This window comes from Oryzias latipes, chromosome 8 (genome assembly GCF_053564925.1).
Source record: "Oryzias latipes strain Hd-rR chromosome 8, Olatipes_Hd-rR_3.1".
Taxonomy (NCBI): Eukaryota; Metazoa; Chordata; class Actinopteri; order Beloniformes; family Adrianichthyidae; genus Oryzias; species Oryzias latipes.
This window is the reverse complement of record NC_136244.1, coordinates 3,287,533-3,305,155: the sequence shown is the minus strand read 5'-3', so window position 1 is coordinate 3,305,155 and position 17,623 is coordinate 3,287,533. Positions and strand designations below refer to the sequence as shown.

At 41.1% G+C, this 17,623-nt stretch overlaps 1 protein-coding gene across 18 annotated transcripts in view; it reads right to left on the bottom strand.

Moving 5' to 3' along the window:
- caskin1 (CASK interacting protein 1) overlaps positions 1 to 17,623 on the bottom strand; it is a 117,590-nt gene that overhangs the window by 24,960 nt on the left and 75,007 nt on the right. For 4 of the 18 annotated variants that reach the window (XM_023957764.2, XM_023957766.2, XM_023957768.2 and 1 more), the window contains exons 8-13: positions 13,612 to 13,720; positions 12,107 to 12,201; positions 9,989 to 10,106; positions 6,030 to 6,275; positions 1,459 to 1,563; positions 675 to 793 (exon numbers count right to left, since the gene is read on the bottom strand). In XM_023957764.2, the coding sequence (XP_023813532.1) occupies positions 675 to 793; positions 1,459 to 1,563; positions 6,030 to 6,275; positions 9,989 to 10,106; positions 12,107 to 12,201; positions 13,612 to 13,720 (792 nt within the window). The remainder of the gene's footprint in view (positions 1 to 674; positions 794 to 1,458; positions 1,564 to 6,029; positions 6,276 to 9,988; positions 10,107 to 12,106; positions 12,202 to 13,611; positions 13,721 to 17,623) is intronic. The other 14 variants (XM_023957767.2, XM_078951124.1, XM_078951126.1 and 11 more) reach the window with 7 other exon arrangements.

Here is a 17,623-nt window from a genome sequence, read left to right as displayed (position 1 = left end):
ACATTGGGAGTTGGGTCATCTAGACCCAGTAGACCAGTGGTTCCCAAACTGGGGGGCGCGCCCTATTGCAGGGGGGGCGCGGTGGAGTTTAGAAACAAAGGATTTGTATGTTTGTGTCAGTGTGGGGGGGCTCGAAAATATTCTATTCTTCAGAAAGGGGGGCCCTGCAGAAAAAGTTTGGGAACCACTGCACTAGACGGTGTGCTGAACCTTTTTTCTTCAAGGATTTGTGATCTTTACATGAAATCCTCTCCACCTTTATCCACCTTTGTCATGGTAGGGAGAACACGTCAATGTAAGGGTGGGGTCATCTGGACCCCATAAGATAGCACAAGGGTTAAGTACAGTAAAGAGTTGCATCTCGGAGCTGCGTTGCTCGTCTACAGAATCCACTGGAATGACGTTAAATGCGTAAACGGTTGAAGAGTCTCTGTTGTTCAAACAGTGTGCGTTGTTTAGCTGTCGCCACCAACAGATCCACTGTTAACAGATGAAGAGCTAAGAATAAATGTTCTTCCATAAGTAAAACATTTTTTCCATATTTGCCTTTTTCACTTGCAGCTATATGTTGGACACAGCTGGAGTGACCTAATTTTAGAGACATGAAATGACCATTTTAAAGAATCCAATGATGCTAAGACTGTAGTAGGGTGGGTTTTCAGTGTGTGTGGTACCTTAACGCCTTCCGCCTGCGCGTGGAGAATGTGTGGAGCGCTGCCAGCACTCTGACCGCTGCCCGAAGACCTCAAGCTGGTCACACTTCCCGAGCTTCCCACACTGCTGCGGTCTCCACCTACGTCAAGCAAACACACACCCGACAACATCCACATGCAGCCATACATCCGCCCAAACAATATGTGCAGTTTGTGTCAAAACAACAGTACATCCAGTCACACAGACACACAAACAGACACAGTGGTTTAGCCGACTTCCAAGAGAACACTGTGAGAACTCTCCACTGAAATGCACTGGGCAGCGGGTGAATGGATGGACAGGACGGAGAGACAGTTTGACGGACGACTGAAGGACGAACTCAAGAGTGGAGTCGAGACATGCCGCTCACTTTTGCATTCATTGCCAGCCTTTCCTCCTCAGCTCCCCCACATGTAGCATCCCAGTAAAACCAGTTGCAAAGTCACACACGCACACAGACTGTAGACCGATGCAGATGCCTGCAGCCTACACATGAGGCTACGGAGTTCAGCTGGGTTTCAGATGACGGATAAGCATAACATGGGAGGCTGTCAGGAGCAGGTCAAAGAGTATCTGAGAGCCCTCAGACATAAACTGGCTCAAACCAGCACACCGGCAGGTTCGGCTCCAGTTGTACCACAGGCACACGCCGTTAGAGGTGCCGGGCAGAATAGATTTTGCCTGCAGACGTCAGATACTGTTTGGCCCCTGGGCAGACTCTAAGGAGTCAGCGGTCGAGGGCTCAGCGCAGCGCAGCTTAGTTACCTGCCACGGGCTTGCGCAGAACCCAGATTTCTTCATTGGAGCCTCCATGGGGCCCGCTGGATGGAGTGGGAGAACTGTGAGGACTTGCCTCTGAGCCTCGACAACCTTCAACACAGAACACCACCATTAACGCTCGTCTACCCTAAACTAACCCCGAGGAGCTGCTGTCCCCGGGGAAACGGGGATTAAAGAGGATTCGCCTCTTTGAATGGGCCTTTTGCTTTTGTCCACACCTGTACTTATGTTTAGTGTTTACATTTCTCTATCTCCAAAGATGGCGGTACTTGATACCATGCCGTCACTGATCTGGCCTGCAAATGGGTTCGTAGTCCAAGTAAGTACACAGAGTAATTAGTTAGTGGGTTTTTCAGTGTGCTGCGACAGTCCAGAAGTGTTAGGAACACAAAGTTATTGAGCCAAAAACACAAATTAGCTTCAAATTACTTTGTATATTTTACATCTTTCCAAAACATCAGATTTGTATTTCTGTGTTTAATCAGCCATAATTTAAAGAGTTGGAAATTCCAGATTGAGCTAGCCACAAACAACGCCTTAAAAGCTTCACAAGAAAACTGCAACAACATTGGCAAATTCTCCGGTAGATTTGGGAAACCCTCCTGCTGAAGCCGTTTGCCCTGTCACAGCCCAGAGAGGTACAACTTTGATAATCAAACCATTGCCTGCTAATGTTGCAGAGTAAAAAATTATCATGATGCACATGGTTTGCTAACAAACTCTAGAGGAAATTATGAGCTAACGCTGAAGCACATGTAACTTGCTGACACGGATTTAAAGTTACCACTTCAATGTCACTTTTTCTTTAAATGAGTCTACAAGTTCTGCTCCGCTAAGTGCAAACAGTCGCTAAGTAAACAAATATTGTGGACAAGGACGTTTTAAAGCTAAAATATCCAAAAAAACATGCTTACTCTGATACAGACAGTGTAGCATGCTAACACTCGTACTGGAAAATGCTAAAAAAATAGCGTACACGGGTACAGGAAATGACATGCTAACGCTAATATCATGAAGTATTCCAGGGTTATACGTGAATTCCCTCACTGCTTCCTAATGATACAGCGCAGGACTATCCAGTTTCCTGGATTTTAACGTAATTCGGACACCATGCTCTACTTTTTTTATTAAACGTCAAATATGCCAAAGTAAAAGCCAAATAAATATGAACATTTTACGAAAACTATATATGAATCCACTTTTTTCAAATTACTTGTTAAAATGCAATGCATCGTGGTCGATATTTGAAAATCAAGTTAGCAGCGATACACAATAGCTGTGTCCGAATTCCTTCAGTACTCACTACATAGTTTACTATATAGTGCTTTCACCATTTTGTAGTGCTGTCCGGATCTACAATTCCATAATAAAGTGCTCTAGAAATTTCTCAGAAGTCTCGGTAAAAAAACAGAGTGCACCGACGCTCACTAGATCGGGTCATATAGACCACAATGCATTGTAATTGAACAATTTTTGCAAAAAAATGTATTTAAATGTATTTTTTTTTAAACCATCAACGTTTTTCATCTTCAAAACACAGTTGATTCATTAATAGTTGTATTTATTAGGCTTTTACTTTGTGAAATCGGTGACACCATATTCGCCAATTTAAAAAAGTGTAATGTCGTGAGCATGGAGTCTGAATTGCACTACATAGTCCAACACTCTTTAGTTTTTTAGTGGTTGGGGGTTAGGGAAGACATTTGGACACAGCCACTAGTTACTTCTGGTAAATTTCTAGAACACTGGATTTTTGAATAGTAGATTCGGACACCCCGACAAAATGGTGAACGCTCTGTTTCGTGGACTAACCGGTGAGTATTGAGTGAATTTGGACACCATATAACACAGGTTGTGTTTTATAAAATTCTTAAACTTTACTTTGAACTTTGTTACGTCACATAGGACTTAAATTCTGATTCAGTAAATCGCACCCATGGCTTAGGGAGCAGGCCTTGAAGGTTTGTATTGGAGCTTCTCTGAAAGCAGTTTTGAACAGATACATCAACAAGATTCTCTAAAGAGGCACATTTCTTTTCATTTTTTTGTAAGTCATCTTTTATTTATAGCTTTGCTTCTACTTGCCCTTGTTTTGTTTAAGACCATGATTCAATTTTTCAAACGCGCCTGATATTCCACACTTCCTAAAACTGGAATTGTGACACATCAGGCAGTAATGAAAAATGGAAAATAATAAAATACAGACAGGGCCCAGCGGGGAGAAGGGAAATTAAAAAAAGAGGGTTTATTAATCTAAAAAGAGACCAAACGCTTCAATCTTCATACATTCTCTCCATCTCATCCTCACAAACACACACAGGAAAATACAGCATATAGATAAATGAAAACGTAGCACATAAATAAATATATTTCTCCATTCCTGTGTATATACACATATATCCCGTAATTTACATACACACACATATATAATACATCCATACGTGTGTGATTATATATGTTAAGCATCGCAATGGGGCTGCTGTAGTGCATTTGGAGAGCTTCATAAACCATTAAAAACATCTAGGAAGGGTTTATTAATGGTTTATATGTGGGGTATGCAGTGCTCCAGTGAAAAATAACAATTTCCTTTGCTTTCATGTGACAACACAGCTCCTTCTTGTGGCCATTTTCCTTCCCTCCATGTAGACAAATGAAAAAAAGTGGACCTTCTACTGCCCTTTAAATCCACTCATTGGTACAAATGCTGCTTTGCAGCAACGTTAGGGAGATTAAAGACATCCTGTTATTAATGGATTAGTACTTTTCTTAGATTTTAGTGTTGAAGGTCAGCAAATCCGTCAGAAAGACGTCAGTCTCCTGGAGGTGACAAAACGGCGTCCACAGAAGGCGCTCGTTCACAGATGAGCTTACCTTACCTTCAAAATCCTTACTAGTTTTAAGTAAACCTGACAGTTTATAACAAGCTTTACTTTACTGATGCGGGTCAAGGTTTTGTCTGGTATTTTGCACTTTAAACTTAGTAATAACATGTAGAAAACTGTTGACCAATGTGAAGTTTCATTGACTGACCGCTGTCTCTTTGGGTTTTATTTACCTGTTACAGCTTCTACCTCTCTCCTCTCAACACAAACATGTTTCGGTCTGAGGTCCGGCGGGATAAAGGAACGTTAAACAGATCATAAGATGGCACCACAGGACAAGGACAGGACAAGAACACAGTCTAGTCAGGGTTGGAGGAGTGTATGCGGTATATCAGTGGGGAACTAGGGAGGGTCGTCGTGGCAGCTGCAACGGTGATAAGAACAGAGAAAAAGGAAAAAAACTAAAGGAAAAAGAAATGGAAAAACTAATGAAAAGAAAGAAAAATGTGAAGGAAATCGGGATATACCACAAGTAAACCAAACACAGGTTTGAGATGGCTTTTTAAAAATCTCTTAGACTATTAGATTAGCTTATTTAAAGCTGATGGTAACAGTCAGTTTTGACATGTATAATGTTACATGTAATAGCATGACTTAACACTAGATGGCTCTATTGTTTCTGTTCCTGTGGCTGTAGCTTATGTACCATGTCTAACCCTTCTGCTATCTTGTGGGGTCCAGATGACCCCACTCCCAACGTTAACGTGCCTCCAAGGTCTTGTGGGGTCATCTGGAACCCACAAGACAGTGCGCTGAACAAGCCGACATCCCACTCCCAGCGCACGTTAACGTTGGGAGTGGGATGTCGGCTTGTTCAGCGCACTGTCTTGTGGGGTCCAGATGACCCCACAAGACCTTGGAGGCACGTTAACGTTGGGAGTGGGGTCATCTAGACCCTCTAGACAGTGCTCTGAACCTTTTTTCTTCAATGATTTGTGATCTTCACTGGTGTCCATGGGTTACATGAAATTTTTCCACCTTTATCCATCTTTGTCATGGTAGGGAGAACACGGCAAGGTAAGGGTGGGGTCATCTGGACCCAATAACATAGCACAAGGGTTAAAGGTGCTCACCACCTTTGAAGCAAAGTTACCCAAGACCACAACTTTTCTCACATTTTCCACGTCTATTCTCGCATGACCAATTTTCATCTATGCAGTATACAGCAAAATGTACGTAGTGGCTGAGTGATGGGGCCTTTAGAGGACAACGGGGGTCCTGATGAGGATAGTGGAGCCATGTCAGAGAGTTTCTAATTGACTGTTGCTCATAGAGCTTTCACCACTAAAAGACTGATATTTCTTTTTATTTCTACGACTTCTACTACGAGATTTACCAGTAAGCTCCAAATAACTCTTCCATCATTTTTTTTAGGTTGATTGACTCTCATTAAAGAGAATGTTAACAGAAAGAATGGAAAGAAAAACAATGTTAGACATAATGACGAACATATAACCTTACAGAAATTAGGATCAGAACAGAAAACTTTAAAGGATACCTTCCCCAGAGAACGTTTGCTGACACAAATTCGAATTTCACACGATCAATTAAAGTTGAACTTTTGGCAAAAAAAGGATTTATGAAATAGCAATGAGAAGGGATCCCTTGAAGCTTTACTTTTAACACTAATAATAATAATAATAATAATAATAATAATGAAAAGTGGGTGTGTACCTGGGGCAGTGGGTGTGTCTCCCTGTGGAGTTGTCACGGGCGACCTGTTATAGCCAAAGGAAGTGAAAAGTGGAAGCAGTGGCTGATGGGAATGTGGTGGAGGAGGAGGCGGTGGAGGCAGGATATGGATCTGATGAAACGTGGTGTCGTTGCCGTTGACAACCGCGTTGGCAGGGGCAACCGTTGCCGGGGGAACCAGCGGTATCTTTTGAAACTGTTGAGTGCAAATGACTTTGCTGGCCAAACCTAGATAACACCCACCGCGACGACACACGGAGACAGACACACAACCAGCCGACAGTGAACCACCGGCACGAAACAGCCAAACAACAGAACACAGAGTTACACGCAAGAAAGAGGAGGGGAAAAGGAAAATTAAACACAGACTGAAGTAACAACGTGGCACAAAATGAAGGAGGGGAGCCATGCAATGGACAGAATGAGCAGGAAACGGGAGATTTGATGAAGGAGAGGAATGCCGCTAACTTTTATTCACGCTAAGGTTCAAAACCAAAATCTACACAATACAGGAGGAAACCCTGTGGCATTGAAAAATTTGTTTTTTTTCTCTTATCAGCTTCTGGACACCCAAATTACAAAAATGCATTCCTTTAAGGCGGTGTTAAAAAAACACAAATCAGCTTAACTTTTGTATGATTATAAATCGTTTCCTTTTTGATTTAGTCATTGCAAAACTTGTAACTCGGCATAAACCCATCTGAAAATATTGGGCCCATCAATTATTAGAAATATAGCTGTGGCTGAAAACAGTTTAGATTTTAGTTCTTTTATTGTGGTAGCACATTCCTTCACATGGTCACTTCCTGTCAAACGTGATGGTTTAATAATGTTTCTGATGTGAATAAACATCTTCAGTTTTATTAAATCCGTCTGTCATAAAGCTTTTTTACTTGTTGCCCTCCTACCGTATCACTACAGAATAAAACCGGTTAAGGATTGTTTTAGTATATTTTTGGACCCCGACTTAAAGATCCACTCTGATAAAAAGTTGTTTTTTTTAGCATCTATTTGTTTGAGTCCTAGAAAACGGCAAAGGTTTGTTTGACTTGAACTAAAAACAGCATAATCATAATTAAACACAATTCGGACCACCTTGAAAATAGACCTAAAGACGATCCGAGTGGCACTTTAAACTAGTTGTATAAGACGTTTACAGTCAAAAAGTGTCTGAGGATGGAAATGTTAAAGAAAGGAGCAACTTCTTGGGGTAACAGCTGCTGTAGCCTCCAGATCTGTTTTCCTGCATGGGGGGGGGGGGGGGGGGGGGGGGGGGTTTCCAGCTGTTCTTTTGCTGCTTCAACTGCTGCTGTTCTGGGTTGAGCTGAGCGGAGACGTCTGATCGAGGAGGAGGAGGAGGAGGCGACATGGGGATGAAGCAGCTCCAGAGAGGAGGCGGCTGGTGATGGGGCTGTCAGAGGTGAGTGACGACCACCACATGGATGTACAAGCCAACAGACGGAGACCAGCAGAAATGAACAGCGACCGACACACAGATGGACAAACACAACAACCTGTCATGTTAAAGTGACCACGGTGAACGCGGACACCTCTTAGTTTACAGGATGAACCTGAATGCTCTGCTAATGGCGCACTGATAAAACCCTGGAGAGAGGAGGTTCAAGAATGGACCGAGAAGCTGTGGAAGTCTGTGTTCTAAAGACACAAGTGGGAATCACTTCCATTCCAGTGATAAAGAATGTTCCGTCTTATGAGATAACTGACAAACGTTTGTGAGTGAGCCTCCACATGGCTACTGTAGTGTGACGAAGGCAGAAAAAGATTCGTTCATGAACATTTGTCTGCATGTGACTTTGTACATTTGATGTCACATTCCTGAGCTGTTCCCTAAAGGGGCAAAAAGCAAAGATAAACGTCTGCGTTCTGGAACGTTCATAGGGTGATGAACTAAAAGACTCAATCCTATCAGGGTTTCTACAGTCTTGATCCTTCGATGTCGGCTCTTCCTATCATTGTGAAGCAGAATTCACCAAGCCTTGGATTGTTCACCCACTAATAGGGAACGTGAGCTGGGTTTAGACCGTCGTGAGACAGGTTAGTTTTACCTACTGATGATGTGTTGTTGCAATGGTAATCCTACAGCATTTTGAGTTTTGTGCCTAAAAACACAGTAAACTGACTGAAAAACGCTCAAGTCTTCCTGCAGTTTCCCTGGAAAACTGTCTGAAAGTCAAATATCCGATATTTTGGATGTATAAAACTATATCAACAATTTGTTAGCTAAACAGTGAAGGAGCTCAGATTTTCATGTTTATCTAAAAAATACAATCGGATTCAGAAGCTTCTTTGGGGTTTTTTATGAACGATCTTTGAATAAGTAAAAAGATTTATGATCCCTGATGGAAGGAGACCCAAAGAAATCATCTAATGATTAAACTTTAAGAAGCACCTGCATCTCCATTTTAACCTGCTACCTTGCCCAAAATGGACTTTTATTTTCTTTCCTTCACCTGAGTCGCCCTGAGGGCTCTTTTACTGAATTTTTCCAGTACTTTTTAAGTAATCTCTTTAGTTTGTTTCGCTATTTGGAAATTTGAAGCTAAACCGCGATCTGAAGCGGAGCAGGGCGCAGTTGTTTGGCCCTAACTTAGAGTTTAGGTGACCGTTTTTAACTAAAGAAAGCTCTAAACTAATGAGATTATCTGTTCTAATCCTCTGCAGTCAAATAAAATATGGAACAAACATGTTGCCTGGGCTTTTGTGTGCGGATTCAAACATCTGCATTTGATTTTTACAAAAAAAAATAACCCAAGTGAACACAAAATGATCATAAATAATTTTTAGTTCAGGATTTTTAACTATTAAAATAACAATAGTAATGAGATTCTAGGAGGAAACCGTAACTGATCAAAATCCAAATCTCATTTTCTTTATGTCGGGATCTTTTCCACATCTATCTGAATCTCTGGACCGATGAAAGAAAAAAACATGAACAGCCTGAGCTAAAACAGCCTTCAATAAAAACAACTTCATAACCGTTAGTCAGACAGGGCGGTGGAAGTGTGATGATGTGTAAAGGATGCAGCTCCACCAACTGCATGATTTATCATAAATAACTCAGCCAATAATTCTTGGCTCTACCAGAAAATCCTGCAGACAAGTCAAGTCTACATCTAGTGACCTCAAGACCTTAATTAGCACAAAAATGATCAAACAGCAACAGAAAACCAATCACTGATTAACTGATGAAATATACAAAAAAACATTTCAGTTTGAAGATTCGAAGATGGATCAAAGTCCAGATTAAATTTGACGGGAAACTTAACTTAAAAAGTTGGTTCAGGGTGGGAAAAAAAACGAAATTCGGCAAAATGAAGAAAACAAATCAAAGTAAAACTCAACAGTCATCTACAAAAGTCACTTTAAAAACATTATTTAAAAATGGGAACACCAGGGAATAGGATTACTTTTCTCTGTCATGAAGGTCAGAAGAGCACTTTGAATGCATGTTTTGTGTTTAGTTGGGTTATTTCTAAAATCCCATCTCAGTGTGAAGGGAAAAAGGTTTTTGCATCTGACTTATCGTTCTGGGTCAATGTTGAGGTGAACCCTAACCAGGGTCCATCACATCTATGAAGAAAGTCTAAAAAAAACAAACATATTTGTCAATAACATTTGTTTTGCGCTTTTAAATGTGTTGCTTCATTTCATCGATAAGGATTTGATATTTCTCTGTAGTCGTGTCATTTTAAAGCCTCTTCTCGTGTGAACCTTTGATTGGATATTTTTAGGGATGTGAGGAGGTCAGAGGGTTGCGTGTCCACTGTGTCATGTCCAGATGGCTGACGCTCCTTGATTCACGCTAGCGGTGCTTGTAACTGTGAGATTCTTCAGTCGATGCTCTTCCTTTTGCAACACCGCGCCCGTACCTGCCATGACTCACGCACGCTCCCACAACGCACAAAAGACCGCCCACTTACCGGTGCGCTTGCTGATGACCTCCACCAGAGTGGACGGGAAGTACCCGACTCGATCATTTCCTGTCCGGTTGTCATGGATACAGCCCTTCCAGCGTCCATCGGGGTGCTGCTCCAGAACCTGTCAGGCAAACATGACAACAAATGAAAAATTTTACTTTTTTAGGTCATTTTTCCATTATTTGTCTTTTTTTTCTGTAAAATGTGAATCCCTGACAAGCAAAGACTTTTTTCACGGCCTCAGTGAAGACGCAGAGCGTTGTTTCCCTTCATTCCCCCTGGAATACTTACCCAACGGCTGATAAATATTCATAAAATGTGACACACCTTAGTGCGATGAAATAACTTCATACATATTTGATGGTAAAGGAGTGAGAACTCGCCTGTAGGAACTGTTGTCGGAGACATGTGAAGCGTTTTTTTGTGCATGTTTTTATCTAGTTTTGCCGCTTGAAAAATGCTGTGAGCTGCAAAAAAAAAAAACAGTAACATGACAAATGAGGCGAACGCGAAGCTCCTCTGGATTTTACCGGAGGGTTTAGTTCAGAAGCTGATGTGAAAGCGCTGCTTCGCTTATGAGAGATTAACTGTCAAATGTACAGAACCAGATGGAAAAATGGAACTCCTGCTCTAGAGTTTGATAGGAAATTCAAACCAAAAACACAATAGGTTCACTTTATGTGTTTTTATTTTATGCAGCAACTTTAACAGCCAAATGTGACGATAAATAACCAGGAAGAGAGACGGTTTTGCTGCTGATTGAAAACAGAAAATAGAGTTTTAGGAAAGCACATTTTTGTCAGATAGATTGTTGGCCCTCCTCTGTTAAAACCAAAAAAAACCTACTTCTGAGTCACTATAAGTAACTCGGTCAAAAGTAACAATACATCAAGCGATTGCAGAGTGGGCCTCTAATCAGCATCCTACACCTTTAAACCTGTAACCATGGAGACAGCGGCTCCTGGGCTGTTTGCTGACATTGAATATGTACCAAAAAACGAGGACATGGCTCTCAGACCAGCGTGTTAAAGGTGGAGACTTTAAAAGCTTCTCCCCTCAGCCTGATGTTGCTTCACTGAGCACAGGCACCCCACAGGGATGAGTGCTTAGCCCACTGCTGCACAGCCTTTACACTGCTGACCAGCAGGTGTCTGAGCTGTCTGGATGGTGTCAGGCCAACAATCTCATCCTAAACCCAACAGAGACCAAAGACGTCATCCTAGACTTCAGGAGGTGCAGAGGAGACAACCCCCTCCTCTCTGCATCAACACAGAGTGCGTGGAGATGGTCTCCAACTTGACGTTCCTCGGCTCCACCATCTCAGCTGACCTCCCACGACCTTCACACTCTGCTAATGGTCCGATCAAGACCAAAACCAGCAGACTGATTATTAAGTTAAATTATTGGACACAAACAAAAACAAGCCACACCCACTCAATGACACAGATGTTGTCAACCCTCGTCTTATGTAAGGGTTAACGGGCGACAGAGTGTGCATTATCAGAAATAAACGCACGCATGAAGCTAAGAGAACCATTTCATTAGCTCCTTCCTGTTTCACTGGTTTATGTTTTTAAAGACTCAACTAAACAACAACTGAGAGCAACTTCTGATTCATAACACGTCTGAGCTTTTTATCATGTTGCTCCAGTGATTGAATGAGCTTTCTAAATGTATCAGAAATTTTCTGTCCACATCTCTAACTTACTGTCACTGAGTCACTGTTGGATTTAGAGAACATCGTTTGGATTAGATCCAAATGCAGATGGACAGAAACTCAAGGGTCAACTCATGAAACTGACAAATTGAAACAAAGAAAATATTAAACTATCTGGAAAATAAAGATAAATACATGAGAAAACAAGACAAAACAGCTGGAAACATGTCATAAAAATCCGCCAAAAAAGTCACCAAACTGAAACAGAATCCCTAACCCTAAAACCAAAACAAGACAAGCTGGACAGAACTCAAGCAAAATCTGGTGAATTGAAAGCAAGACATATTTTAATTAAAAAAATCTTTTCAGGCTGACTTAGCTTCACAAGCCCTCATTTATGCTCTGGAATACATGAAAACTCGTCCCTAAGTGCCCCGTTTGGGGATGGTGGGGGTGTGCGTTACCGTGATGACGTCTCCTGCTTTGATGTTGAGGCTGGTCAGGTCGTAGTTGTTACAATAGTCCTTCAGAGCCCGAACCTGCAAAGCTGCTGATGCTTCTGAGACACAGGGACAGACAGTTACACAATGCACCAACACGGCCCTGTAACAATCAGTTTGCTGCCCTTCTGCTTAAAGGAACCAACAAGCATTTGACTCCATCATCAGATCTGCAGATTATCAGCAGTTTGTTAAGAAGGTCTGACATCAGAAAAACAGGTAGATCATCAGAATATCAGAACTCTGAAGTACAGAAAAGTGGCCGTTAGGTTATAACTGCCTTCAAACAGACAGCCTGCAGTAACGTAAAACGTTCAGAATAGAACTGACATTTTTGTCCTCTTCTAAGGGAAAAACAGTAGTTGCACTTTTTGTGTTGATAGAAAGAAAATCGGTTTTATACTGTAGGGTTTCCCGCCAATCAGATGGACAATTTGTGGTTTATGAGGATGTTTGGGTTAAACCAAAACCAAAAAAATGTTCCATTAAATATCGCAGCCTCAGTCATTCATAAGATTTTTTTTTCACAGTAAACTTTTATGTCAGCATGTAGACATTTTTAAAACTGTTAGTCTGTCAATCCATCTGTCCATGCATCCATCATCAATCTACCCTTCCAGAGTGTCAGAAAGGTCAGAATAGCATTTCAAATGCATGTTTTCTGTTTGATTGGGTTATTTCTAAAATTGCAAATCAGTGTGCATGGAACAATCCATCCATCTGTCCATCCATCCATCTGTCCAGGCATCTATTTGTCCATGCATTCATCATTCCATCTATTCCTCTATCCATCCATCCATTTATCCCCCCAATTTATCACCCATTCCTCAATCCTTCTCTCCATCCATGTATCTACCCATCCATTTTTCTGACATGTACCTACCCGTCCATCCATATATCCATCATTCCTTCTACTCATCCATCCATCCCTCATTCCTTCTACTCATCCATCTATCATCCATCTATCCCTCCATCTATCATCTATGTATCCCTCCATTCATCCATCCATCCGTCTATCATCTTCCTGTCTTTCAATCCATCCATCCATCATTCCTTCTACTCATCCATCTATCCCTCCATCTATCATCTATGTATCCCTCCATTCATCCATCCATCCGTCTATCATCTTCCTGTCTTTCAATCCATCCATCCATCATTCCTTCTACTCATCCATCTATCCCTCCATCTATCCCTCCATCTATCATCCATTTATCCCTACATTCATCCATCCGTCCATCTATCCATCTTCCTGTCTGTCAATCAATCCATCTACCAATCCATCCAATCACCTACTTATCCGTCCACATATCTATTTATACATCCATTCACTCATCTTTCCTCACATATTCATTGCTCCATCTGCCCACCCACCCATATATCCATCCAACCATCCACTTATCTAAACATACATCCGAACCACACATCCGTCCATCTATTCATACATTCATCATGCAATCCATCCATCTTACCCCGCAGGAGTTGCTTTATCTCCCTGCTAGCTTGGGTTGCAGTGAACTGGTAGACGATGTCCAGTGCCGTCTGGCTGTAGGTGTTTCTCACAGTAGCATTGATTCCACTCTGTGACAAAGAAGAGCAGATTGATTTGTTTAGAATGACCTTTTCTTTTGAAAAATTACTCCTGAAGCCTTAGGAAGAATCTGATTTAAACTTTCAGCTTAAATAAATGAAAAAAGTTTGTTGGTTTAAACAGGAGAACAATGAAGGTCTGTCGTCTCAACGGTGTAGGACGTCACCATGCTCCCAGGCAAGGGGTGATTCACCATCATGATGTTAGCTGAATATAATCTTGATCCATTGTGACTCTTCCGGCTAATTACAGCCACAGCAACCTCAGATTCAGTTCTCTGAAATCCAGTGTGGGCTAAAGGAACAAAGATGAATTCAGTCCAAAAGCGCCTCGAGACAAAGACTCCCAGCTTTTCACAGTCGGGGGTCTAAATGAAACAGTTAGTTCCTCCCATTGGAGGACATGCAGCCATTGAAACAAGTCCTTTCTGTTGGTGTTTTTATAATTCTGCGGCTTTGCAGGATCCTTCACATTTGTTTTTACAGATGTCATGTCACGTCACATGATCAATTTTATAAACAGAAAACAACATAAACTTCACTTTATTTCATGGGAAGTTTTCTCAAAAAGAGTCGTTTAGCCTGTGGGCGTTTTAATCCTATGACTTACAGTTGGTTCCACATAACACTTAGAACACTGTTAGACTCATTGGTTTCCCTTTTCCAGTCATTTTCTGGGCTAGTGTCTGCACAGCTTTCCTCCAAAGGCAGAAAGGTAAAAACAAGGAAGATATCCCACATTCATGGTCATTACATGAACTAAACCTACACTTTTATTAACACAGAGTTGCTTCTGAACTGTTGAGCAGCAACAAGTTTTTCAAAATAACTGTTCTAAAAACTCGAACACATTTAGTAGCATTTATGTCACAGTATTACATGGAATGTGGATTATAAGTCACATGGTGTGAATGTCTGGATATACACAATAATTATAGAAAAATCCTTTCTTCTGTCTTCATGGACAGAAAAAGTTTGTTTGTTTTTTTATTCTGACAAATTGAAGGATTTGAATGTAGTTCACATCATGACAGCTAGTTGTGGTGGGCGTGGCCTGCCAGCAAACCCTCTCTTTGTCTGAATTCCCTCACGAATCCCCAACCCCCCCAAGTACTAAATGGTGTAAGACTATCCAGTGCCCTAGACTTTAATGCAATATGAAAACATTACTTTTTTTTAAAGCCAAATAGGATGTCACCCATTTGCTGAAGTGAAAACTAGGGGTGTGACAATTAATCAAAGATTTCTGTTCCAACAATCCAACCAGATCGGTCTGTCTGAGGGGAGTTGTCAATCAAAACAAATCGTCCATTATAAAATCATTTTTAAATGAAATCAATTGGTTTTAATTTATCTTGGAAAATACCATTTGGATTGAGACTTGGTAAGTTTTTTTTTACTATAATGTAAAAAATGACCAAGTGCATCACATAGGTGATGCAGCAAAAAAACGATCAGTCCATCATTCCAGTCCAATGTGTGGAAAGACTTTGAATAAAGTCATGTGACCATCCAGTGTCTAGAATGTTCTGATAATGTTCCCTTTGGATTCTTTGGATGTGGAAAAACAACAGTGGGCTGAACTTTAGGAAACTCAAAAGTGAATGGATTTGACATTCATTCTAGTTTACTTGTTTATTTGTACACATATTTAATTTTCACTTGATGATCTGGAAGAAATCCAAGAATCTGGAAAACTTCACCTGCACTGTTCAGGACCGGGTCTTAATCATTTTAGGTCAGTGAATGGGATGTTTCAAAATCAACCAAAAACGACTATGAATGGTATTAGCAACCACAAATTATGATATGATTCAAATCATTACATTTGTACAAACACAATAAATATGAACATTTTACCAAAACTATTGATAAATCCCCTGAGTTCTGACGATGAAATGCGTCAGTGAAGCGCAAAGCATTGTGGTCTATGATCACCAGCACACTGTTTTTTAACAAAGACTGCAGGGAAATGTCCTGGGCAGTGGTTTTTGGATAGATTTAGACACGCCATATACTGGATATAGTGCACTAACCGGGGAGTTGAACTCAGCCCTTGTCAGCTCCTTGGAGTAGACCCTCCCTAAAGGGGGACAGGGGGTACGTCCCCTCATCTTGATTCATGTATTTATTGTTTCTTTTCTTGGCCTCTTTGATTCTTTTTGTTCTCTTTATGTTTGTGTTGTCCCCATCTATCGTTTTTATTTTACAGTGATCTAAATTTGCTGCCCGACTTTATTCTTTTTTTTTTTGTTTCTTAAGGACTTACACAGCATTTAATCAATAGTGTTTCAATCCTTCTGTTTAGTTCTTTAGGTAAACCATTTCTTCTCTGAGGTTCATGACTCTTTGTGTTGGTTTTATTGTTCTCTGGACGTTTTGAATACTTATAGATTTCTTTGCTCTTTATTCAATTCTTGTGCTTAAATTGTTTCTTTCTTTAGTTTTTGTTTCTTTATTTGTCACCTGTTTTCCTTTTTCACGGCCCATCTTGAATCTTGGTGGGGTTCCAGTGTTTCATCTGTCTTCTTGTGTCCCTGTTGTCTGTCGTGATGCTGGTCCTCTTTGCTGTTTGTGTTCAACAGGGACCAAAGCAGCTCCTGGTTTGTGTGTGTTTCTATTATTCTGTTGTTTTATGCTGCTGCTGTCCTCTTTGTGTTGGATCTTCACGTCCAGGTTTTTGTATCTTCTGTTTGCTCCTCATGACTGAGTTTTCTGCTGAAGATCAGTGAGTCCTTTTTAGATTTTTCCAGTATATATCATCTTTTCCATCCTGGTTTCCTGCTGTTCTGGCTGCTGTTTGTTCCAGAACTTCCAGAAAAAAGCTGCTCATTACAGTCCACAGACTAGCATTTTCCATTGTAAAACCTTCTTTTTGTCTGTACATGTTTCTGAAGCTGAAAAATGTGGATTTGGCGTTGACATGATGTGTCATCCATTGTTAAATGTCTGCATTATTCAAGGGTCTTAAATATTTTTCTGAACAGCTGACATCAGTCATGCTTTTAGTAAATAGTGACATCATGTCAGGAGAATTTCATCTCTTTGGGTTGATATGTGAGGGTTTGTGCCGGTTGTTTTGCGGGGGGGGGGCTTTTTGTCCCAGCCTGGATCTTTACAGTGACCGATTCAGTAGTGTCCACATTGGGGCACAGGGGAGCCTATAGACTTTGGGTAAAAACGTTGGATCAAAGAAGCTGCCAAAATTTAAGAATCTTCCATGAACAGAGATGAGGGAACATTGTGGGTGACAGCATGTATGTTGCTCGTCTGTAACCCTTGTGCTATCCTAGGCACTTTAACATTGGGAGTTGGGTCATCTAGACCCACTAGACAGTGCTCTGAACCTTTTTTCTTCAATGATTTGTGAACCTAACTGGTGTCCATGGATTACATGAAATCTTTCCACCTTTATCCACCTTTGTCATGGTAGGGAGAACACGTCAATGGAAGGGTGGGGTCATCTAAGATAGCACAAGGGTTAAGGACCATGACCAAAAAGAGTGGGTGTGGTCACTTGGATAGCCCTAAGGATTTTCTGGAGGGCCACGTTCATCACAAAGAAACCTTCTGAGGAAAACTGCAGGCTTAAAACATGTCAAGGTAAAAATATCTTCATCCTTTGAGATGTTTTCAATCAGAGAATGTTTGCTGAAGTTTCATGACACAGGGCTCTCAGCAGGGACTCCAATGGATTATGTATGCAATGTATTTTAACCCTTGTGCTATCCTAGGCACTTTAACGTTGGGAGTTGGGTCATCTAGACCAGTGTTTTTCAACCTTTTCTGAGCCACGGCACACTTTAAGCTTAAAAAAAATCCCGCGGCACAACAGCATCCAAAAATGGAAAAAAAAGGAGAAACTCATAGTCTGTATTGATCTACAGCCCCTCC